The sequence below is a fragment of the Hypanus sabinus genome, chromosome 15, assembly GCF_030144855.1.
Source record: "Hypanus sabinus isolate sHypSab1 chromosome 15, sHypSab1.hap1, whole genome shotgun sequence".
NCBI lineage: Eukaryota > Metazoa > Chordata > Chondrichthyes > Myliobatiformes > Dasyatidae > Hypanus > Hypanus sabinus.
In genome coordinates this window covers 49,197,005-49,224,181 of record NC_082720.1, presented here as the reverse complement: position 1 = coordinate 49,224,181, position 27,177 = coordinate 49,197,005, and the positions used below count along the sequence as shown (strand labels likewise).

Here is a 27,177-nt window from a genome sequence, read left to right as displayed (position 1 = left end):
AGTAACGTTTTTGTATCTTCTTTCTGTTCCATACATGTGTCTGACTTGTAGAGGCTTGCTTAACAGCAATACCTGGTAAGTACTTTATTTTACATCTAACATTATTAAAGTATAGAATAATACAGAATATATCTACATGTAGTGACCTTTACCACAATATAAGACAGTAATTAGTAAGATTTCAATTTTAACACATTCTAAGTAATTACAGTTGAGAGTTAATTACTTGTAAATCTAATACAGTGAAGTGAGTTGTTATTGTTGCTGTACTCTTTAGTGTTGAAATGATTGCCATTTTAATGTAACTACAATATCCTTTAATAAATGGCAAACAAGATTGTGATTTTTATGTTGATAGAAACCATCTCTGGCAGGTGCTTGGAGCCTCCAACAGATGGCCCTCCAGAATGGTAAACTTTTCCGTTCTTACACCCAATCGGACCAAGGAAGATCTCTCACGATTCTGCATTTATTTATTGCAGCTTTTGACTACCTTTGGTGTCTCTGCTTAATTTTCAGGTTTAAAGTATCTAGAGAATCATTAAACACAGACATCATATAGAACATAGAATAGTACAGCACATTACAGGCCCTTTGGCCCACAATGTTGTGCCGACCCTCAAACCCTGCCTCCCATATATCCCCCCACCTTAAATTCCTCCATATTCCTGTCTAGTAGTCTCTTAAAGTTCACTAGAGTATCTGCCTCCACCATTGACTCAGGCAGTGCATTCCACGCACCAACCACTCTCTGAGAGAAAAACCTTCCTCTAATATCCCCCTTGAACTTCCCTGCCCTTACCTTAAAGCCATGTCCTCTTGTACTGAGGAATAGTGCCCTGGGGAAGAGGCGCTAGCTGTCCACTCTGTCTATTCCTCTTAATATCTTGTACACCTCTATGATGTCTCCTCTCATCCTCCTCTCCAAAGAGTAAAGCCCTAGCTCCCTTAATCTCTGATCATAATCCATACTTTCTAAATCAGGCAGCATCCTGGTAAATCTCCTCTGTATCCTTTCCAATGCTTCCACATCCTTCCTACACTGAGGCGACCAGAACTGGACACAGTACTCCAAGTGTGGCTTAACTAGAGTTTTATAGAGCTGCATCATTACATCGCGTCTCTTAAACTCTATCCCTCGACTTATGAAAGCTAACACCCCATAAGCTTTCTTAACTACCCTACCTACCTGTGAGGCAACTTTCAGGGATCTGTGGACATGTACCCCCAGATCTCTCTGCTCCTCTACACAACCAAGTATCCTGCCATTTACTTTGTACTCTGCCTTGGAGTTTGTCCTTCCAAAATGTACCACCTCACACTTCTCCGGGTTGAATTCCATCTGACACTTCTCAGCCCACTTCTGCATCCTATTAATGTCTCTCTGCAATCTTTGACAATCCCCTACACAATCTACACCACCACCAACCTTTGTGTCATCTGCAAACTTGCCAACCCACTCTTCTACACCCTCACAAAAAGTAGAGGTCCCAGAACAGATCCTTGTGGGACACCACTAGTCACAACCCTCCAATCTGAATATACTCCCTCCACCATGACCCTCTGCCTTCTGCAGGCAAGCCAATTCTGAATCCACCTGGCCAAACTTCCCTGGATCCCATGCCTTCTGACTTTCTGAATAAGTCTACCATGTGGAACCTTGTCAAATGCCTTACTAAAATCCATGTAGATCACATCCACTGCACTACCCTCATCTATATGCCTGGTCACCTCCTCAAAGAACTCTATCAGGCTTGTTAGGCATGATCTGCCCTTCACAAAGCCATGCTGACTGTCCCTGATCAGAGCATGATTCTCTAAATGCCCATAGATCATCCTACTTGTTGAACTGTATTCATTGAGTTAATAGTCTTTGGATAGTTGCTGGGCACATAGCTTGGGATATTGATTGCATCTTTCAAATACCCAAGTAATCTAATACTGTACCTGAGGATACTACATATCCTAATGCAATGCTGATCGTATCTTTCAAATACCTAAGTCATTTGAAATACTGTAAATTCCAAATGAAAACAGAAAATGCGGGATATGAGGGAAGTCAGCACCCATGAACAAAGAAACAGAGGTAATGTTTCAAGCTGTTTATCTTCTATCAGAAAGAAAGGTCACTGATCTGAAATGTTAACACCATTTCTGTCTCCAAGGCTGCTGCCTGAGTGATTGTGCATTTGCAGCAATTTCTTTTTTATTTATCTAAATAATCTATCCACGTTAAACTTAGGTTTTATGCTGAAAAAAAATTAGGCAATTGACAACCTCTTTCTGATAAGTAATAGAGAAACGGAAAATGTGGAAGGTGAATCAGTGTTGCCTTTTCTGAGTATTAACACAACATGGGTGCTTTCTAAGTTTATTAATGGTTTTATAACTTCGATTGCTTGGCATCCACTAACTCTGAAATCAAAGCAGGGACTTCGACTTCAAGAGGCAACCCTGAAATATTGTACTTCCTTGCGTGCTTCTGAAACAGCTGTTTTTTTAATTTGTGATTATTTATTCCATATGCTTTCTTCCTCAAATTCATTTGACTTCCAGAATTTCCAATATTCTACCAAGTTGAGAAAGCATCGAATAAATGGTTGATCCCTTGTGCTTCTGCAAGGCTGCCAGGACAGTAGGTTCAGGGAAAGGGGCGCTGATATTAATTCATGACTCTTCTGCTCCATTTAATAATCTGTTTCCACTTAGTGTGCTGCTTGTAAGTAAAGAGGTATATTGTGACATTGAGTAGATTAGTTGTGCAGATTTATGTTCCTTAAGATTGTTGTAGCCAGGTGTGATAATGGGAATAAGCGCCCACTACCTATTAAATGCTTTTAAAGGCGTATGGCTCAAATAGCCTCTGACAACCAAGTTGAGCTCCTGGCCTTCATGTGTGGCTTAGCTACTAAGCCCAGCGGGACTGTTTCTACTGACAGGAGAAGGGGCAAAGGCAATTAGTAGTGCCTTAAAACCAGTCCCTTCAGGCAGGTGGGTCTCATCAGCCGTGGCTGGCAGCTCTTCAAGGAGAAGGAAAACTCTGATTTCAAACCTCCTCCAGCTTGCGGCTATACTCGCTCATGGAGAGCGCCTCGAAGTAAACCTAGATGGAAAAATCCGGAGCTGGAATCCCTAAGGTTGTCCTACATTGAGTTCAATGCGGGGTGGTAACTTCTGCGATGCCGCTGTTGCTGAGCCATATCGGTCTCTGCCGTTCCTTGGGGTTCATTTGATGTGTGGAGAGGGGTAACTTGCTACTTGTACCACAGCTTGCTCTCCATATTGTACTGCCCAGGTCTGCATATCTAGACAGCTACGTTGCAGTATCCATGATCGACAGAGGCCTCAATTTTAAAGAAAATCATAGGAAAAACTTACTATTAATGGTAAAATACCACAGGTGACAAGCTTTGTAATCTGATTATTATTTTACCTTGTCACAATGCACCTGATGTGCCTTTATTAAGTGTCATAAGAAAGAATAAAGTATAACCAATTACGATACTGGAAATTGTTGGATTAGTTTAGATTGATCTATTAAACAATTAATAGAGAAAAAATGCAAATAATTCTATTTACCTTTCATTCGGATTCTCAAGAGTTCAGAATTGGAGAAGAATGAATATCTACTAAAGGTAGATGCTGAGAGGATATTTCCCTTCATGAAGGAATGTAGACCAGGAGATAAGTTTCAGATGCAACACTGAGCATCATAGGAAGTCATTCCTGCCTGTGGCCATCAAACTTTACAACTCCTCCCTCAGAGTGTCAGACACCCTGAGCCAATAGGCTGGTCCCGGACTTATTTCCACTTAGCATAATTTACTTATTATTTAATTATTTATGGTTTTATATTGCTATATTTTTACACTATTCTTGGTTGGTGCGACTGTAACGAAACCCAATTTCCCTTGGGATCAATAAAGTCTGTCTGTCTGTCTGTCTGAATAATGGATTCTGAAGGTAGAGAGAAGGATTTTTCTTTCATCAGAATCTTGAGAACTCTCTATGCCAGAGTGCTGTGGAAACAGTCTTGAATATATTCAAAGTCAAGAGATATGGGATTTTGAACTAAAGGGTAATGTAACAAACAGGAAAATAGATCTGAGTCCAATCAGAACTGCCCTAAGGTTAGTGAATAGTAGAGTAAAAGTAAACTTGAAAAGCAATATGGTCTGCTCCGGTTCCTACTGCTTCTGTTCATCATTTGGAGGATATAAATCTGGAGAGAATAATAAGGTATGGGCAAAGCGTGCAGGGATTTGAAATCCAAGGCTGAGAGTTTTAATATCAAATCATTGCTTAACTAGCAACCGGTGTAAATTACTAAGTACTGGATTAAGAGTTAAAAGGGGGTAATATCTAACAACATTCTTGCTGTAAGTTTAATTTTTGAAAATGTCACAGGATCACAAACATACATATTGATGGCACTGCTGTAAAGAATATCCTGTAGTGAAATGGGTCAGATGTGCAATTATCTTTAAAATGATTGACAACAGTTTTCTTGTATCATTTTTCACTGTACAACTGTAAAGATGTTCATTTAAAATCAGGACAAAATATTTAACAGAATTCACTTATTGAAAATTTCTATTTATTACAGAAGAGGTTTGCACTCTGGTAATTACAGAAGCCTTTCCAGAAGATTCAGGCTTGTACAATTGTGTTGCTACCAACAAAGATGGTGCAACTTCGTGTTGTGGCCAGCTCACTGTCTATTCAGGTACAGAATGCACACTCCATTGAAGAGACGGTCAGGCAACCTCTAAACATTCAACAAAACTATATTGCAGGCATAGGACAGAAGCTACCATGCTTACTGACAGGTATTGGGATAATATCATCTCTGTAAAAGGAAATTTAAACATTGCTGGCTGTACTCAACAAGTCAGGCAGCATCCATGGAGGGAGAAACAGGGTTGATGTTTTAGATTGATGACCATACATCAAAACTACAGTAGAATAAGTTTGGAAGTGATTTGTTTTGTGTTGCAGAGAAGGGACAGGTTTTTTAGCAAATGAACTCCGCAGCCCTGTTTTCCTTTTCCCAATATTCAGCTTGGTTCTCACTGAAGACATTCATCAGCTGTATGCCCCTAACTAATTATTTTCATTGTTTATTATATCTCTGTACACTTGACATCCAGGAGCTCTAGTTTTAATTGCCTTACCTTTCTTCATTATGGAAAGGTATCTAGTCCATACCTTAAAAGCCACCCATTGTTTACCTACCAGTATTGAATTACACACACACACACACACACACAAACTCAAAGTCACATATTAGGTATAAAGTTTACTGCAAACCCTATAGTTTTATATTAATGATAAACATCAAATTTTCATTTATATGCCATCACTAATGTAGTTTTTAAACATCTATCACTACTTCAGTGTTCTCTACCAGATATAGAACAAATATTTAACAAGGTACATGAATATGCACCCTATTAAATTAAAGATGAATTCAGCCAGAGATTTTCAATACATCTGGTTGAACCTTGGGAAATGAAATACAGGTATAGGATATCCAGTTTAAACAAAGAGACTGAAGATGGTTTAAATAAACACAAAGGAATTAGAAATACTCAGCGTAAATGGAGAGAAAGAAACAGATGTTTCAGAGATTCTGCAGATACTGGAAATGCAGAACAACTCACACAGAATGCTAAAGGATCTCAGCAGATCAGGAAGCGTCTATGGAAATAAATAAAGAGTCCATATTTCAGGCCGTGACCCTTCATCAGGATTGGAAAAGAAGGGAGAAGACACCAGAATTTAAAAAATGGGGGAGGGGAAGAAGATCAAAGTAGAAGGTGAAGTCAGAAGGGTGGGAAAGCTAAAGGGCTGGAGAAGAAGGGATCTGATAGGAAAAAAGAGTGGACCAGGGGAGAAAGGGAAGAAAGAGGGACACCATGACCAGATGATAGGCAGATGAGGAGAAGAGGTAGGAGGCCAGAGTGGGGAATAGAAGGGGGAGGGGAAAATAGAAAAAAACAAAGCAGAAGGTGAAACCAACATTCATGCCATCAGTTTGGAGGCTTTTAGACATAATATGAAGTGTTACTCCTCCACCATGAGAGTGGCCTCATCATGCCACAAGAGGAAGCAAGGACCGAATGAGGATAGGAATTAAAATGGATGGCTGCCAGGAAATTCCATTTTTGGTGGATGGAACAGAGGTGCTCCACAAAGCAGTTATTTTAGAGTTAATGTTTCAGACTGATTATTAAATCTTTTCACTAGGCAAACTTCCTGAATTTTGGTTGGGCTGCCAATGACACGGTAACATCCAGGAAGAGTTAACTCATGGCCACATCCTCATCTGGACCTACAAAAGGAGTCCAAACTTAAAATCTTAAACCAATCAGAGAAAGGAAATGTATAAAAGGTGGACTCAATCCGAAATGTGAAAGAAAGTGAGGCAATGTAGCACACAAGCCAATCTGAGTTAAGTAGTCCCTATTCTGCCATATAAGATATTGTTAGTCCACACCATGAGTGGTCTCTTCCTTGTCATTATTAGTCTATGACTTAAGAAGGAAAGGCCTAGAAATTCTACCACACTGCAATGTTGTATGGTGGCCTATGACGCAGGAAACACAGAAACACCTTACTTTGGTATTTTAACACCCATCTTGGTCAGTTTTCTCCTAGTGGGTTCTCCGCTGGATTCAACTGTTGATTCACTGGGACATAGATAGATAGATACTTTATTCATCCCCAAGGGGAAATTCAGCATTTTTTCCAGTGTCCCATACACTTATTGTAGCAAAACTAATTACATACAGTATTTAACTCAGTATAAATATGATATGCATCTAAAATCACCCTCCCAAAAAGCATTAATAAATAGCTTTTAAAAAGTTCTTAAATAGTTTACTAAAGTGCATTGAGTGGGAACTTAAGCTCAGTCCTAACCCCGGCACTTTAACATGATGGGGGGTGGTGAAGGAAGTTATGATCATGGGAGAGGGAAATGGTGATCAAAGGACCAGGAAAGGAAAAAAAGAAAAGGAAGGAAACAACTTACCTAGACAAAGAATAGCTCCCACTGAAAAGGCTCATGCCTGACTTCCCAGTGGTAGCATCGTGATTATCAACTCCGGATGCAGGAATAGGCTATGTCATGAAAGGGCTGCGAGAAAATTTAAGGTGTGTGAATGGTATTTTAATGGTATAAAATGATGTAAGTGACATATATTCCGCACTGTACATACATTGATTGAAATCCCTCCAAAATAACCAACCCCCATGCAAAAGCATGTCATGCACACAAGGACTGCGACTGGATATTTGGACAATTGCTGTACCTGGGTGAAGTATGTACTGTAAATACAAAGTACCTGGATACACAAAGCAATCAATTTTCCTCAAACGGAAAGACATAGAGCATATCAACATTAAATTCCTAGGCCAATGAATTTCTAAATAAATGCTTCTAATTACAGTATATATTCTACAGTACAAGCACAGATGCTTGGATCTGTGATAGGTAGGTGATTCGTCAGCGTAAACAGATGGTGAAAAGGTTTTATATAATTGTGCTTCAGTGCATTAAATTTTACCTACTATTTATTTAACAGTTGTGGATACACATTATTATGGTTAATTGTATTATTTATCTTTTTTTTACAGAAAGTGAGGAAACCCAAGATCAAGGTTTTCAGTCCAGCACCAAAATATATTCAGGTAGTTCCATGAGACATCAAGGCTTTTTGAATGACAAAGGGATGCACAATAAACAATTTGTATCGGAGAACTCAAATAAGCAGAATAAACCACAGACGAACACTCAGATCTTTGGCGTTCGTCCTGATGTGAACATCTCTCCATCAAAGAAAACACAGGCATTCAAAGTCAATCCTGAACTGTGAGTATGCAGATGTAAATCAATACAAAAGGCTCTATTATGATATAAAGTGCAACGATGATTATGCACAAGACAATTGAAGAATATTTTTCTTCAACAAGTGAAGGTAATAACACTGGACAGCAAATTTTTTCACAAGTATTGCTTCCTCAGAAATCTCCTGTGGTTATGATAGACCACATGAAGCTGAACACAAATATAATTTCAGACTACTTCTATCAGGTAGGAATTTGGAGAAACAAGAAATTAACTTTTATTGAATATAATGCATTTAATTGCATAATGATGCTGATGCTTTGCAGTAGTTCAACTAAGCTAGAAGTGTTTTGTTGATAATTTTCATTTGTACTCAGTGTCTAAGGCTTCTCACTTAAGGGCCCAACGATAATCAGCGAGCATTGATGGATTCCAGTTGGCCTGATACCGTTTCTCCATGACTGCAATGCCCTGGTGAAAACTTTAATAATGTTCGTCACTGAAAGCACCAAGATTTGCAGGAAAGAAGCCTAAATGGGAATGCAGAAAATGAATCTTTAGTGACATGTTGCACTTCATGGCTTTCTATGCTTGAAGCATGTAGTCAACCAGCTACAAATAGTTTTGTGCTCTGCAGTTGCCAAGAAAATCTTCAACAAAACTCTTGAATTCCTTCCATGTGATTTTCTCTGGTCCCACTAGAAGTCCTTTGAATTGCCTGTCATTGATGACCTGTTTGAATTGTGGATCAACAAAAATGCCTTCCTTAATCTTGGCATCAGTTATTCTGGGAAACTTCTGTCTCAAGTATCGAAATCCTTCACGGAAATTTTTTGCCTGGTGACAGCAGATTCCATCGCTGCAATCTTGAACACAGTAATTCTGCTTTTGGCTTTGACAAACCCAGGTCGCTGGCTAGATCATTTAACTCAGATTGAGTTATCAGATGAGGCTCACTTGACATAAAAGGTTCAAAATCTGTATCAGTATCAGTGTTGTTTTCTATTCCTGGCTCATGCATCATGGCATCTTCATCTGTCTCCTCTAGACTCCATGTCTCTGATGGCTTCGGTATTGGAAAATTATTATCATGCGGCACAGGTCTCATGGCTGAAGGGAGATTGGGATAATCAATGGATTTCTTGTTTTTAGCAGAGAAACCAGACACACTGGTCAGACAGAAGTAGCAGTCTGTCACATGATCCTTCTGTTCTCGTCATATCATCGGGACAGTGAACGGCGTTGACTTCTGAGTACCTCTGGGCCGAACTCTAAGATCAACAGCGCAGGAGCCCAGGCTTTATCTTGGTCACCAATTTTATATCCAAAGTAGAGCTCATAGGCTTTCTTAGGATCTTGCTCTGTCTTCGAGATTTAAGCGTATACTCGCCACAAATATAACAGAAAATATCATGACTGCACCAACATTGATGAGATATTTTGCTATCACAAATGTTCCTGAAAATACAATTTTTTTATTATGTGTGCACACAATATGCTATGCACTTAGAGCATGCGCCTCAATATGATCGCAAACCGATATACATGTAAACGCAATGCATAGAACGGTGTGTGTGTGATGCTTTTTCTAAAACATGTCCTGCCATGCAGCATCTGCCCTGCCTAACCATGCCCAGGGATGTCTGCACAAGACAGAAAACTTTTCAGCTTATATTGTGGGCAACAGTTTAATTGACTTGAATTATGAATTGAAATAACAAATATTGGTGATTTCAAAAAAATTGGTGTATAATCGGGAAATTTCATGGTGATTTTCATGATCAGCAGCCCAAAATCTATAAGCGATACCAAAAAGTATTCAGGAAGCAAAATCTTTGTTGTCCAGTGTAATATAGAGTATCTTCTCCCTATGAGAGGAGTTTAGGCAAAAGGAGCAATAGTTGTTCCGTGATTGTACAGTTATTAATTTTAAGAGCAAAATGAGGACAGAACAATTAGTTGGAACCATTAGAGATGCCGACTCAAGGCAGAATTGGTAGAATTATCAAATTATTGCTTTGAACTAGATTTTATACTTAAGACAAGATAGAGATCTTCAAGTCAAGAAGTGCTTGAAAGGAACAAAATATACTGCAAACATGGCATCATAAAGGAAAATACTGAGAACGTATAAGGCGATTAGATGTTTCAGGTTCTTATAGTTTCAATTACTGCTGAAAATGACAAAAAAGTTTCACAATTTATTTCTGGAAGTTAGTTGGAATTAAAATGAGTTAATACAACCAGTGAAGATGAACAACAAATGTGGAGAATTTTTGTGAGAATAAGCTTATGAAGTCCCTGACTTTGAAGCAGGCTCTGAACCATTCTTAATATTATTTACTAGTTCACTTAGAGTATCAAAAGCTCCTGAGATTTCAAAGGCAGAGGCATTTACTAAGATTGGAATGCAAGTAATTTGCTGGAGCCATTCGATTTAATGGCCAATGACAGTCAAGGAAACAACTAACATTACAGATGTTACAAATGCATTAAGGATGGAAGCTCTAAGGTTACATCTAGCACAGGCAAGGCTACTACTGGAGTAGAATTCTTGGTGTCAGCAAAGGTGTAAAATCATTAGGTCGAACCCATTAGGCTTTGGGTCCATTTCTGTGGTGTAAGTTATGAAATATAACAAGATCATGATATTTTACTCTCTGACTTGCAGAAGAATGAGGATGTTAAGGTTTACACAAATTTGCATCGTATAGATTTAGCAAATCATTGAAAGTGTCAATCATTGAATTCTAGGAGCAGTATATGCAATTTTGTTAAGGCAATTAAAGAAAAATAAGAAATTAATACAACATTGTTTATTTTTTTAAGTTATAGATTTATGAGATTTGTACCAAGAAAATAGATTTGGAAAGAATGTGATAACTTCTTGCTAATGAAGGACTTTATGGTTATTAATTCCAGCAAAATATGAATGATAAACTGAACAGCATGCATCTCTTCTCTTATCTATTGCATCTGTATTAACAGTGAAGGCTAAACCTGCTGTCCAAGCTACCTCATACATTAGCATCTTTATGTAACTCTGTTTTAAACTTTCCTATAAATAAGTGGATCTACTGAAATATCTGACAAAATGTCACATCAACATGTTAGGCACACAATCATTTGAGAGTTTTTACCTCCTCTGTACAAAGGCAATCAATCAGAATACAAGCTCAGCAACAACAACCATTCACCTTTAGGTAGCATCAATTACAAAGCAAAATGTCCCAAGGAGCTTCACAGTGATTGACATCATCCCTATCATTTATGTCATTTTGGTTTGCACTGTGAAGTACCTGGCTGAATTTCCTAAGTGTCATAATTTCATCCAAAAATAATAATTAAGTTTCACTTCAGAAATAAAATGCAAAATACTTTTTAAAAAAAAGCTGGACCCTGAATTTCTCCAAATGATTGGATTTGAAGATAATATTGGACATTATGCAGAAAAAGACCAATGACTTTACAGTAACATTATATGTTAGTTTTTACCTATACAAGTTAATATTCAAGATGGTCTAGAAGACTGTTGTTAAATACTGTAACAATATAATGAATATCCTATTGAACACATTGAATAACCCCATGTAGAACCTGGTCATGTACAAACAAGCACACAAATACTCAAGATCAAATCTAGTCCAATTTTAAACAGGGCCTTGGCTAAAAGCAGTAGTTACCTTTGACCTTATTCAACTAGTGACATTTCCAGACATGGTTTGAGCCAGAGATTTCCAAAGACTAGAAATACTTATGGAACATTTGCTAAGTATCTCATTCACAAATCTGTCACATTGAATGTAAGAGTGGGAATGCCATGTTATGACTGTATAAATTGTTGGTGATACCATACCTGGAATATTGTGCATTTCGGGTTGCCATACATATGGAAAGATGTGCTTAAGCTGCAGAAAGTGCAGAAAAGATTCACTAGGGAGTTCCTGGGATTGGAGGGTTTGAATGAGAAGCAGAGATTGGATTCGCTGGAGCTATTTTCCCTGGAGTAAAAGTGGTTTAGGGATAACCTTTTGGAGGTTTATAAAACCACGTGGGGCATAGAAAAGATGGATGATTACAGTCTTGTGCCCAGGATAGGGGAGTCTAAAACTAGAAGCAAATGAGACTAACTTGGGAAGATACTTTGTATTGGCCTAGACGAATTTGGATGAAGGGCCTGTTTCCTTTCTGCATCGCTATGACTCTGTGACAGGAAATGACAGGCTGGTGAGTCGCACATTGGTAGTGGGGAAATTGCTGAAGGAAATTCTATGGGAAAAATTCTACTAACATTTGGAGAGACGGCACGTGATTCAGGATAGTCAGCATGATTTTGCGTGTGGGAAGTCATGTCTGACAAATCTCTTGGGAACTCATCAAGGAGGTAATCAAGAGGGTAGATGTTGTCTATATAGACTTTAGCAAGGTCCCTCGGGACAGGCTAGTCTGGAAGGTTATATAGTATAGGATACAGGGGGAGATATTGGATTGGATTCATAATTGGCTGTGTGGTAGGAAGCAGAGGAGGATGGCTGAGGGTTTTTTCTCAGACTGGATATCTGTGTCTAATGGTGTGTCATGAGGTCCAAATCTAGGAACTTTGCTGTTTATAATCTAAATAAACGATTTGGATGTAAATGTACAAGGCATGGTCAGTAAGTTTGCAGCTGATACTAAAGTAGCTGGTGTTGTAAGTAGTATAGAAGTTTCTGAAAAATTACAGGGACATCGTGATCATCTGGGTATATAAGCTGAGGATTGGCAAGTGGCCAATAAATCCATATAAATATGAGGAATTTCATTCTGGGAGGTCAAATGATGGTAGCAATTTATAAGGTGAAAGGGAGGGCTCTGGGTAGAGTTGTAGAACAGGGGAGTACAAGCTGAAAGTGGTGTCAAAAAGTAGATAAGAGTAGCGAAGATGACGTGTTCTTCTTTCTTTGATTTTCTGATTATTTATTCTCTCAATCTGTGTCCTTATTACAATTTGTATTTCTCAATTGTTTTATTCATAAGGTCTCTCCCTCTCCCATCCTTTTGAATCTTTTCTTATTAATCCCAAAGTAAAGCGTTTTCATCTTAAGTAAACACATTAAAGCTTTGCGGGTCAGCCTTGACTCAGTGGAAGTGTCTTCACCTCTGAGTCATAAAATTGAGGTTTTAATCAATTCTCTGGAGCATCATCTAGGCTGACACCTCAGTTCAGTGCTGAGGGAGCCAGGAATGCCTGAGAAGAACAGTGAGTTCTGCCTAGTCAATATTTATCTCTTACTATCACCAAACAACAACATAACTGGTCATCTTTGTCAGTTATTTGTGAGCTCTTGTCAAGTATACATTGGCTTTTGCTTTGCTCCACCTGACAACACTTTGAAGAGCTTTGAGACATAACTGAGGTTGTGAAAGACGTTAACATAAATGCAAACTTGGTCTTCCACTGTTTCACAGTAATTGCAGGATATGCAGGCTCATTCTATTTCTCACAGCATCCAAGTCAAAATCTTTGAACTGTAGGGTAAACTGATTACACTTGTTAATGATACACTATGTGATAAAAAATATTCTGTATGGTTCATTCAACAGGACAGCACATTGAGCTTCAAAAGTTATGACATATTAAAAATCAACATGTCTTGGAATTATAGAATGCCATTGGGTTCCAGATAGAAACATAAATGCATGTAGTCAATAAAGTCCTTGAAGAACCCATTATTTGGAAAGTGTGTGACTATATGATGAATGGCAAATCACTTGATATGTATGATAGTTCTTAAAAGTTGAATACAATAATGACTTCTTTGACTGATATACAGGAAAAGTGTTGCCATCTCTGAAATAATACTTCAAACAATGGTGCAGCTCTACTTCAGTACTCCATGGACTTGAGCTAGTAGCTCGCCTCTGTGCACCTATATCTTCATTAAAACAGGCTTAACCTAATTACCCTGAGTGGTACAAACCAACTTAGTAAATGTAAAATGGACCAGGAAGCTTTGCCAACAAGCAGGCTGAGAGGAAGACCTATCTGATCTCTTTTGTTACTCACCTTTCTGCAGTTAACAAGGCATCCACAACTGGCATAGTGATCTTATCAATCACTTACCTGCCCTTTTCTCATGCAAGTCTTCTTTAGTAATTACATGGCTCATTTAGTGCAGTATTTCTCTGAGGACTCCAGCTATAAATTACATTATCCGCAGCCTCAATTTATGAATGCACTATGGCACAATGATAAACAAGCATAATACATTTTGTTTGTCATTGGCTTCCATCTTTCTCTGCCTCAAAATGTGTTCAATCTTTCGTTCTGACAGACTGTGGAAAAATATATGCACCAGCAATACTATACAAAGCAATTCCTCCGAATCTCCTTCCTCATTCTCTTTGAGACAATCTTAATTTAATGGTGCCTCATTGCTGATTTCCAAAAACTATTTTCACATTCACCTTAGCCTTACTCCAAGAAAATGGAAAGTTTGAGTAGTATCATAATGAAGGTGAATGGAAGGCTGCTGTAACTTCATTGATGTTTGGAATTGAGAAAAGATTTTAAATAATGATATTTTAAACACTGCATCCAATGAAACTAAAACTGAATCATATTTTAAGAGAAAAGAACAAAATATAAAATAGGAAATTCTGTGGCAGCAGCAGGAATATGGACCAGGAATAACAGCTGCCTTGATGGATGATTACTTTGTGCACAAAATGACGATAGTATTAAAGGCAGGATTCTCCAATGTTCGAATGCATTTGCTTAATTGTGTTTTCCTAATAATTACACCAAATTTTGGTCAAATGTAAGCGATTCCACGGATTCTGAAACCAAAGCAATCATGCAAGAGACTCTTATCAGACAGTGAAATCCTTCTGCATCATGAAGCTAAAACAGGATTTCAGGAATACACTGCCATGTTCTCAAGGCAACTTGGCTTGGACCCTTGGAGCCAGTGTATTTCCCATTTGTAGTAGTACCAACTAGACTTAAAATGTGGCATATTTTCAACTCTCGACACTCCTGTGATGTGGAACTACTCCTATCATCTACTATGGTTTTACATAGGCACACCAAAGATGGGACAACACACTTTGAATACTTCTTCACAAAGGAGTAGAATTTCAGAACATTTTAGCTTTAATTTTGATTTTTTTTAGGGTCAGATGTACAACAATTCCGCAATTAATTGTATTATAGGTTCTGCGGTTTTATGTAGCAAATTGAAAGAGACAAAGTCAATCAACATTTTTTTTTGGTTTTTCCTGGTGCCCTATTAACTGTCTGCTGCACTCAGCCTGTACCATGACCAGCTCTGAAATGTGAAGCATAAATTCCATTGGCAAGACAAAAGATTATTGATGCTCTTGGAGGAGAATGAACAGAATGGCTCCAGACAAACATCCAAGCTGTTCTACTATAATGCTTTAATAGTCAATATTGTCAGAAATTTGCCAATGTGGTAAAACTGGAATGAACTATTTTGGAATGAACTAAATTTCCAATTTATTGCCTTCTTATTCAGACAGTCAATTAGCAATCTGCCCTTACATTCCATTACTGCTGTAAACTCTTGCACAAGTGCATAGTGTCCAGTTGGCAAGTTGCAGCAATGTTCATCCAGTGTTATTTCTGCTTTCACTGTAATGGTAAGGGAACTTCTATTCTAAATCAACACACTGCTAGGAAAATGTAATTCAATAGCAGTATTTTCTAAGCAACAGGCACAATATGAGAAGAATTTTAAAAATAAATTTTTACTATGAAGATCAGTGCTAATCTTACAATTATGAACAGGACACTAGCAATATTATATTTGCATAAGCAGTGTTTTAGAATTTCAGAGTCTTCTCAGTGTTTTATAAATGATCAGGATGGACTATATGGAAAAAAGCTTACTGAGAATATTCCAATTTGCATGGTGTCACCTTACTATTTATAACCCTAGCCTTCTCCTGGCATCCAATTTACATTCACGTAGTTTATTGTCACAAGTGAGATCACTGCTAATATAACTGCAAAACTGGGATTACCCAAGAGAGCAATTTCCACCCCCTCCCCCATCTAATTCTTTGTTCTTTTTATTGCTTATGCAACTAACTAAAAATGAGCTTGATTATTTAGTGCAGGTAGGATCACCAGTACTGGAGGCAAGTATTCTACAAGGATAGTTCCCGCTCCAATACATAACAATGTAACAGGTAACAATGTAACAGCCCTTAAAGAGATGTTTAATCAAGAACCCAATTACATATACTGTACAGGAAGAGGGGAAATGTTCACCAGTATTGCTTGTAAAGTAAAAGAAGTTAGCCAATGTCTCAGCTCACATTCCAATCTCAACAATTAAACACCTTTTAAGAAATTCTACTTGACAAAGGTTTTTGCTGCTTGAGTGGATGAACTTTATCTATGATGAATCGCTAAACACCGCATACTTAGAAAGCATTTAGTCCAAGTGGTCTGTGTATGTAACAATGTAAAAGATGGCCACCCTTGGGGTAGGTCAATAATGTTAGTTGGCATACAATGCCAATGATGTCACTTGGCCAAATGTTCACAACACGAGGCTTGAGGTCTTTCCTCAATTGTTTATTGATTGCAGTGCCTGGAGCTTCCTTAAAGATGGTTCATTCATTATGTCTTTTTCCATATCAATCTTCCTTATCCTGCATTTTCCTGCCAATGCCGAGTGATCTCTGTTCCGCCTCTCATCTCTCTCTGATCTACTCAGCCTCTCACAGTGATCTGCTCAATCGACCCATGCTCCATCCCCATTCCTCTACACCCCTCTTCTCTAGATCAATCCTATCCTCTCTCTACAGCCAACCCAATACTTCTATTCTCTACACAAACCATTTTCCCCACAACAATCCCCTCTCTAACACATCCTTACTGCCCTCCTAAGACCCTCCCTCTATTGCACAATCCCCAGCACATTCCCAAGCAGTAACATCTTGTGCTCCTTTACATTTGTGTCTCACATGCCTACCACTGATCATTCACCACCTTTCTCCCTATCCCAATGAATTTCGCTTAACCTACACTGGAAATGGTCCAAGTTACTAGATTTTGACTGTCACAATTCAGGTGGAGTGATGAGGGGTTGGTGCAGGAAGGAGTGCAGAGAAGAGGTGTAGGGTTGCTAGTTTCTTAGAATGGGTGGGATGGCAAGAGCAATAGCAATAGCGGGTTACATAATATTTGTATAGTTCCATAAGAGAACTCTTGCAAACAAGCCCATTAGCCACCCAAACCATTGGCCGAACAAAGTTCATTTTAACAGCTCATTTTCACACTTGTCTGCTGTACCTACAGATTTTATTGTTTTCTAGGTCCTCCGCCCATCAAAGGCCCAATTACAATTATATTGAACGGCATAATTTAGTGAGGGTGTCTGCGACACCCAGGGGAAAATACCACAGAGCAAGTGTGTAATTCCTTCATTTTAGCTCTTCAGGCTCCCTATTTCCAAATGTAGGACTTAACACCTAAAACTTAACACAACCAACTCAAATTCCTGTGCTTTGCCCAAGAATTATTCTTTTCTGAGATTGCATCATTTTTATCCAACAAATCCACTGAAAATCTGAAGTAGCTAAATATTTTAGGTGAACAGATCAGAAATTAGACTTTCCAAAATCACTCTTTATAAAGAGAAAACAAAACCAGGTTTTAGCTTTTGCAGCAGGTATCCAATAATTCTGAAATATGCATGAATTTGTTCTTCATGGTTAACTCAGTTTTCAATTGCGCAATACTTTGGAATTTTATGAACACATCTCTTGCCCAGTATATTTACCTTTTTGCTATATATGAATAGAGTCACAGAGCTATAGAAAACTACAGCACAGGAATAGGCCATTTGGCCCATCTAGTCAGTGTTGGGCTATTTAAACAGCCTAGTCCCTTTAATCTGCACCCTCTATACCACTCCCATCCAAGTACCTATCCAAACTTCTCTTAAACTTTGAAATCAAAATTGCTTCAACCACTTGCACTGGCAGCTTGTTCCACACTCTTGCCACCTTCTAATGAAGAAGTTACCCCTCATGTTCCCCTTAAACATTCACCTTCCACCCTTAACCCATGACTTCTAGTTTTAGTCTCACTCAACCTCAGTGGAAAAAGCCTGCTTGCATTTACCCCTCATAATTTTGTATACATCTATCAAATCTCCCCTCAATCTTCTACAATCTAGAGAATAAAGATGTCCTATTCAATTGTTCCTTGTAACTCAGGTCCTCCAATCCCAGCAACATCCTTGTAAATTTTCACTGTGTTCTTTCAATCCTATTTACATTTTTCCTGTAGGTAGGTGATCAAAACTGCACACAATACTCTAAATTAGACCTCACCAACATCTTGTACAGCTTCAACATCCCAGCCCCTGTACTCAACATTTCACTCTATGAAGATCACTGTGCCAAAGCTTTCATAAAAACTCTATCTACCTTTGATACAACTTTCTATGAATTATGGACCTGTATTCCCAGATCCCTTTGTTCTACTGCACTTCTTAGTGCCCAGCCACTCACTGTGTAATACCTGCCCTGGTTGGTTCTCCCAAGGGGCAACACCTCACACTTGTCTGCATTCAATTCCATCTACCATTTTTCAGTCTATTTTCCAGCTGGTGCAAGACTTCATAGTCTTTCTCACTGTCCACTACACTCCCAATCCTGGTGTCACCTGCAAATTTGCTGATACAGTTAACCACATTATAATCCAGATCGTTAATATAGATGACAAATAACAATGGACACAGCACCAATCCCTGTGGTACTCTACTAATCATTGGCCTCCACTCAGGGAGGCAACCAACTACTTCCACTCTCTGGTTCCTCTCACAAAGCCAATGTCTAATCCAATTTACTACCTTATCTTGATGCCTGAACGACTGAAACTACTTGACCAACCTCCCATGCAGGATCTAATCAAGTACCTTGCTGAAGTTCATGTAGACAACATCCACTGCCTTGCCTTCATCAACTTTTCTGGTAACCTCCTTGGAAAACTCTATAAAATTGGTTAGACATGACCTACCTCATATAAAGCCATTCAGGCTATCCCTGATCACTCTATGCCTATCCAAATACTCATATAGCCAAACCCTTAGAATATCTTCCAATAACTTTCCCACTACTGATGTCAGGCTCAATGGCTTATAATTTCCTGGTTTATATTTAGAGCCTTTCTTTAAGAGCAGATCAACATCAGAATCAGAATCAGGTTTATTATCACAGGCACATGTTGTGAAATTGTTAACTTAGCAGCAGCAGTTCAATGCAATATATAAAATAGAAAAATAAATTATACATATACAGTATACATATATTGAATAGATTAAAATCGTGCAAAAACAGAAATAATATATATTTAAAAAGTGAGGTAGTGTTCAAGGGTTCAATGTTCAGGAATCGGATGGCAGAGAGGAAGAAGCTGTTGCTGAATCACTGAGTGTGCGCCTTCAGGCTTCTGTATCTCCTGCATGATGGTAACAATGAGAAAAGGGCATGCCCTGGGAGCTAGAAGTCCTTAATAATGGACGTTGCCTTTCTGAGACACTGTTCCTTGAAGATGTCCTGGGTACTTTGTAGGCTAGTACCCAAGATGGAGCCAACTAAATTTACAACCCTCTGCAGCTTCTTTCGTCCTGTGCAGTAGCCCCTCCCCCATACCAGACAGTGATGCAGCCTGTCAGAATGCTCTCCATGGTACATCTACGGAAGTTTTTGAGTGTATTTGTTGGCATGCCAAATCTCTTCAAACTCTTAATGAAGTATATTCGCTGTCTTGCCTTCCTTATAACTGCATCGATATGTTGGGACCAGGTTAGGTCCTTAGAAATCTTGACACCCAGGAACCTGAAACTGCTCACTCTCTCCACTTCTGATCCCTCTATGAGGATTGGTATGTGTTCCTTCATCTTACCCTTCCTGAAGTCCACAATCAGCTCTTTCTGACGTTGAGTGCCAGGTTGTTGCTGCAGCACCACTCCACTAATCAGAGATCAAGTGTACACTCTCTCGTTGGGACTTCTACATACTGATTAAGGAAACTTCTGAACACATTAGACAGTATGGTGTCCCAGTCAATGCGTGGAAAGTTAAAATCACCAACTATCTCAACTTTATGTTTCTTGCAACAGTCTGTGAGCTCTCTATGAATTGTTCCTCTAAGTCCTGTGGAATGTGGTTGTCATTCCTTTCCACACCTTGTGGCACATTGGGTGGCAACCTTGGCATTTCTTTAACATTTTGTCTGTTTTTTTTTAAATGAGGCCGAGAGGCTAGCTTGATATTCAATGCAGCATGGATAGAAAGCGCCTAAAGAACTGGCCGGATTTGGACTCTGATGCTGATCGCACGACACGACTGGCTGGCTATGGACTGTTGGGTGGTCTATAATATAGTCCTGTTAATGTGGTCATACCTTTCTTATTCCTCAGCTCCACCCATAAAGCCTCACTAGACAAGTTCTCCAATTTGTCCTGTTTGAGCACTGGCATGACATTTTCCCTGACTAGTAACACCACCCCTTCCCCTTTATTCTCTCCCGCTCTGTCACGTCTAAAACATTGGAACCTTGGAATACTGAGGTGCCAGTCCTGTTCCCCATGCAACCAAGTCTCAATGGTGGCCACAATATCATAATTTCAGGTGTTGATCCATGTCGTGAGCTCATCTGCCTTTCCTACAATACTTCTTGCATTGAAATATATGCAACTCAGAACATTAATCCTCCCATGCTCATCCTTTTGATTCCTGACTTTATCTGAGGTCTGTCTCCACATCCAATCCACTATCTGTCTGGCACTCTGTTTCCCATTCCCCTGCATTTCTAGCTTAACCAACACCCTCCCCATTCAGTACTTGCAAACCTTCCCACTATAATATCAGTTCCCATCCAGTGTTAGGTGCAAACTGTTTCTTCTGTACAGGTCCCGCCTTCCCTGGAAAAGAGCCCAATGATCCAAGCCCTCTTTCCGACACCAACTCCTTTGCCACGTGTTAAAACTGTATGATCTTCCTATTTCTGGCCTCACTAATATGTGGCATGGGTAACAATTCTGAGATCATAACCGTGGAGATCCTGTCCTTTACCACCTAACTCACTTTCCAGAAACGTCCCTCTTCCTACCCATGTCTTTGGTACCTACAAGTGGCATGCACCCCGGTCAAAATTTCTGTTACTGTGAATAGTTAAGTGAGTAGAAGATGAACTGATCTCCAAAAGTCATAAAGTTAAAGATGAAACATTCTTTTCAACATTTTAAGCAAGATTGGTGTATTATTTTTGTTTTGTACAATTATTGAGTGAAAAAGGAAAGGAGCACCAATTCTACTTGACAAAGGTTTTTGCTGCTTGAGTGGATTGTTAAGCACCGCATACTTAGAAAGCATTTAGGCCGGGTGGTCTGTATATGTAACAGTGTAAAAGATGGCCAACCAAGGGGTGGGTCAAGAATGTTAGTTGGCATACAATGCCAATGATGTCACTTGGCCAAATGTTCACAACACTTGAGGCCTTTCTCAAAAGTTTGGGCACCCCAAGAGATTTGAGCTCTCTCATAACTTTTACCAAGGTCTCAGACCTTAATTAGCTTGTTAGGGCTATGGCTTGTTCACAGTCATCATTAGGAAAGGCCAGGTGATGCAAATTTCAAAGCTTTATAAATACCCTGACTCCTCAAACCTTGTCCCAACAATCAGCAGCCATGGGCTCCTCTAAGCAGCTGCCTAGCACTCTGAAAATTAAAATAATTGATACCCACAAAGCAGGAGAAGGCTATAAGAAGATAGCAAAGCATTTTCAGGTAGCTGTTTCCTCAATTCGTAATGTAATAAAGAAATGGCAGTTAACTGGAATGGTGGAGGTCAAGTTGAAGTCTGGAAGACCAAGAAAACTTTCAGAGAGAACTGCTCATAGGATTGCTAGAAAGGCAAATCAACACCCCCGTTTGAATGCAAAAGAGCTTCAGGAAACAGCGACACCTGCACAAATATGACCTTCATGGAAGAGTCATCAGAAGAAAACCTTTCCTGCGGCCTCACCACAAAATTCAGCGTCAGAAGTTTGCAAAAGAACATCTAAACTAGCTGGGTGCATTTTGGAAACAAGTCCTGTGGACTGATGAAGTTAAAATAGAACTTTTTGGCCACAATGAGCAAAGGTATGTTTGGAGAAAAAAGGGTGCTGAATTTCATAAGAACACCTCTCCAACTGTTTAGCATAGGGGTGGATCGGTCATGCTTTGGGCTTGTATTGCAGCCTGTGGTATGGGGAACGTTTCATTGGTAGAGGGAAGAAATAATTCAATTAAATACCAGCAAATTCTGGAAGCAAATATCACACCGTCTGCAAAAAAGCTTAAGGTGAAATAAGGATGGCTTCTACAACAGGTTAATGATCCTATACACACCTCAAAATCCACAATGGACTACCTCAAGAGGTGCAAGCTGAAGGTTTTGCCATGGCCCTCACAGTCCCCAAATCTAAACATCTTCGAAAATCTGTGGATAGACCGCAAAAGAGCAGTGCATGCAAGTCAGCCCAAGAATCTCACAGAACTAGAAGCCTTTTGCAAGGAAGAATTGGCGAAAATCCCCCAAACAGGAACTGAAAGACTCTTAGCTGGCTACAGAAGGTGTTTACAAGCTGTGATACTTGCCAAAGGGGCTGTTACTAAGTACTGACCATGCAGGGTGCCCAAACTTTTGATTCAGGCCCTTTTCCTTTTTTGATATTTTGAAACTGTAAAAAGATGGAAATAAAGAAGTAATCTTGCTTAAAATATTAAAGAAATGTGTCATCTTCAACCTTATGCCTTTTGGACAACAGGTAATCTTTTACTCGCTTAGCTATTCACAGTAACAGAAATTTTGACCGGGGTGCCTAAACTTTTGCATGCCACTGTACGTGGACAATGGTGTCCAATTGCTCACCCTTTCACTTAAGAATGCTGAGGACTCGATCCAAGATGTTCCAGACCTTGACACCTGGGAGGCAACATACCATTTGGAAATCTCACTCTCGTTCACAGAACCTCCTTTCTGTTCCCCTAATGAATACTCTATCACCACTGCTTACATCTTCTCTCTCCCCTTCCCTTCTGAGCCACAGAGACAGACTCAGTACCAGCAACCTAATTGCTGTGACCTTCATCTGCTAGGTCATCCCTCCCGTCAGTGGTATCCAAAATGGTACAACCACTGTAATTATCCTCTGCTGGGTCATTTCTCCCCCTCCAACAGTATCCAAAATGGTATACCGGTCTTTGACGGGGAAGGCCACAGGGCTAATCTGCATTGGCTGTTTATCCCCTTTGACCTTCTTGACTGTCACCCAGTTTCCTGTGACCTGAAACTTGAGTGTAACTACCTCTCTATACGTCCTGTCTATCACGCCACCAGCCTCCCAAATAATCCGGAATTCATCCATTTCCTGCTCCAGCTCCTTAACATGGTCTGTTAGAAGCTGCAGCTGGATGTACTTCTTGAAGGTGAAGATATTAAGGACATTGGAGGTCTCCCTGCCTTCCCACATCCTACCAAAGGATCATTCAAGTATTCTGCCTGGGATCCCTACTGCTCTAACTATGCAATTAATAAAGGCAGCAATAAATAACTGAAAAAAAATTGTGTTCTCCCTCAACCCTCAGGTCTTAAATCCATTCAGTTTCTTGTTTTCTAAGGTGTAGTTTGTCTAATCAAGTTATTTTTGATTACAGAAAAAGCCTGACATTTTGTAAGATGCCTGTGTTTAGTCTCAGCATATAATGAGGGTAACGATAAGGAGGTGGCCAAACATTTTAATTCTGAAAGCAAACACAAGGAAATCTGCAGATGCTGGAAATTCAAGCAACACACATAAAATGCTGATGGAACGCAGCAGGCCAGGCAGCATCTATAGGGAGAAGCGCTGTCGATGTTTCGGGATGAGAACCTTCATCAGGACTAACTGTAAGGAAAGGTAGTAAGAGATCTGAAAGGGGGTGGGGTGAAGCTGAGAGCCGGAAAGGTGATTGGCAAAAGGGATACAAAGCTGGAGAAGGGAAAGGATCATGGGATGGGAGGCCTAGGGAGAAAGAAAGGGGGAGGGGAGCACCAGAGAGAGGTGGAGAACAGGCAGAGTGATGGGCAGAGAGAGAGGAAAAAAAGAGGGGGAAAAGAACTAAATATATGGGGGATGGGGTAAGAAGGGGAGGAGGGGCATTAACAGAAGTTAGAGAAGTCAATGTTCATGCCATCAAGTTGGAGGCTACCCAGCTGGTATGTAAGGTGTTGTTCCTCCAACTTGAGTGTGGCTTCATCTTGACAGTAGAGGAAGCCATGGATAGACATTTCAGAACGGGGATGGGATGTGGAATTAAAATGTGTGGCCACTGGGAGCTCCTGCTTTCTCTGGCAGACAGAGCGCAGGGGGTTCAGTGAAACGGTCTCCCAGTCTGTGTCGGGTCTCATCAATACATAAAAGGCCACACTGGGAGCACCAGACGCAGTATACCACACCAGCTGACTCACAGGTGAAGAATTTTAATTCTGATTCCCATTCCCTTTCTGACATATCCATCCATGGCTTCCCCTTGTGCCAAGATGAGGCCACCTTTAGGGTGGAGGAGCAACACCTTATAATCCATCCGGGTAGCCTCCAACCAGATGATTATAGATTTCTTCTTCCAGTAGACAAATTTGTCCCTCCTCTTTCCTCTATTACCTACTCTTACCTCTTCTCATCTGCCTATTACTCCCCCCCCCCCTCCCCAGGTTCCCTCCTCCCTTCATTTTCTCCTATGGTCCACTCTCCTCTCCTATCAGATTCCTTCTTCTCTGGCCCTTGACCTTTCACACCCACCTGACTTCACCTATCACCTTCCAGCTAGACCCCTTCCCCTCCCATCACCTTTTTACTCTGGCATCTTCCCCCTTCCCTTCCTGTCCCGAAGAAGAGTCTTGGCCCAAATGTCGACTGTCTGTTCATTTCCATAGACACTGCCTAACCTGCTGAGTTCCTCCAGCATTTGAATGTGTGTTGCCAAGAATATATGTATAAACTTTCTCTACTGGTAAAGAACTTACAGAAGAACATCACAGAATCTGCATGCATTTGCTTTCAGCTCCACTGTTCCTCTGCCTTTTATGATTCATGAGCAACATTTGCACCACAATTTCTTCCTGATGCTCAAGACTCCTATCATAGAATTAAACTATCCTAAATTTAATCTCTTGAAAATGTAATTTGTGATTTCAGTCAGATTTTATTTGAGAAAACTGTAGTCTTTGAAACAGAGGTGATCAGTAATGCCTGCCTAGGACTAGGTTTTACTTTTTGTGTGGGCATCTCATTGAAGTATACTATTGTCAAGTAGGAGCTTGTAATAATTATTTTAACTTACTTTTTCTAGATTTTGTCACTTGCCCTACAAGTGACCCACAATGCCCCACAACTGGTATTGGTGGTGATTATTTATACTATAGATTTTCCATAATTAATAGTAATTTGATAGTAATTGGAACACTATACATTGAAAATCAAGATATTGAATGGTTTTAAGAGCCAAGAATTGAGGAGCTAAAGAACAGCTCATTAAGAGCAGCAAAATGTGTTAACAGCCTGATTCTGATTGTAATATTGAGCAAGAGATGTGTCCAAACAACTCCAAAAAAGTGCTGTGCTGTTAAAATATTGAGTTTTCCTGAAGAACAATTTCATGCACATTTCAGCATGTCTACGTGCTACAAGGAAATTCATCTAATTTTTCACTGAGAGTTTTGTTCTCTATAGTATTTTCTTCCCTGATTTATAACTTCCCAACGTGATCAATCGAGGAGCAATGTGTGAAATTTGTCTGCCATAGGATTCTCAGGTGAGAACAAGTAGTTATTTTTTTTATGGGGCATTCAGCATTTACCCAACTTATTCCCTCTGTAATGTGCCAAAAGTCAGACTGTTTTCTTTGTCTTTATTGAGATCCCTGACCTAATACAAGCTCCAGTATAATTTAACTGTGTTCTGGACTGCTTTGTCTGTAGAGGTCAAAATCAGTCACCTTCTACTTCCCAGTTTTAGGATTATTCCAGACTACTGCCATTGATAGTTACCACATCTCATGGTTCCCTGTATTAGTGTTACATTAGGAAGCACCAACTCCATAATCTGGGAAAGGATGGAAGCAGGTAGAGAATGCCAGGTATATGCCTGTAGATCAGGCTTCCCAAAGTACAGCCATTCATAGAGTGCACTCATACCTTAATAGAGCCCTACCTGGTGATTTCCTGTCAAAAGCATCTAAAGGGTCTCCATAATCCCCAATAACAAAAGACATGACTCAATTTTTTTAAATATTCACTAGCATGTTCAGATAGATTGATCTCCTGGGATTTATTTCCTGAAGGATAGAAGTCAAAAGTAAAGCTGCTAAAGATGCTTGTCAAACCTTTCAGAGCACTGCATTTGTTTCCTGTGTCTCTATACCTTATTACATTACCATATTTTTTGTGCCTGGTAATTCAATTCTAGCAATAAATTAAAATCTAGGACTTACCTTTAAAATTGTAAAGTTTGTGATTTTTATTCCAGGGTCTGATGAATGGAGAATTCCAGATGAGTGCAGTGACAGTGCACATCTGGATACCATTTCAGGGTTAGTTATTCATGTAAGAACATGGAATTAGATCCATAGCTCCTCCTCTGAAACCTGCTTCTGAGCAAATCAAAGCAACCATCCAAGCACTGCTCAGAACCTTTACTTCACTTCCCCACCTTCCATCAGGCCCTCACAGACAGTGGAGATCCCCATCCTCCCCCCAAACTCACACCTCGACCTAATAGCACAGAAGAAAGTGCAAGAAAGAGTGTACCAGAACAGCAGCACACACACAATGCTGGAGGAACTCAGCAGGCCAGGCAGTACCTATGGAAAAAAGTACAGTCAACATTTCTGGCTGAAACCCTTTGGCAGTACCAGAACAAAGAAATTCTAGTTGTAGGGGAAGATTGGACAATTGGATCCTGTTTCAGTGTTCTTTATTTAATTTATTTCTGTGTAAATAGGACTATTTTCTGACAATAGACTGTTTTTGACTCTTAAAGTCTTGGTGTTAATTTATATTTTTAAAAAATATTATGTTTCTTTATAACTTGCCAATGCACAGTTTCCAGGATGAGTAATGGAGAGCAAGACAACAGTGAAGATGAAGAGCAGGAATAAAGTGAGGAATTAATTCAGAAATTAGTAACATTGCAGCTACATTAAAGAACAAAACAATTCAATGGACATCTAACTGTAGATAGCAATGGAAAAGGGGCCACAAGGAGTGGTGACTAC

The 27,177-nt window shown here is 39.6% G+C and overlaps 1 protein-coding gene across 1 annotated transcript in view; it reads left to right on the top strand.

Annotated features, from left to right (window-relative positions):
* Window positions 1–4,601: 4,601 nt before the first annotated feature.
* The window catches only part of myot (myotilin), a 78,920-nt gene continuing 56,344 nt past the window's right edge, over window positions 4,602–27,177 (top strand). The window contains exons 1-2 of the mRNA XM_059990371.1: window positions 4,602–4,726; window positions 7,642–7,876. Of these exons, the coding sequence (XP_059846354.1) occupies window positions 7,704–7,876 (173 nt within the window). The 5' untranslated portion in view covers window positions 4,602–4,726; window positions 7,642–7,703. The remainder of the gene's footprint in view (window positions 4,727–7,641; window positions 7,877–27,177) is intronic.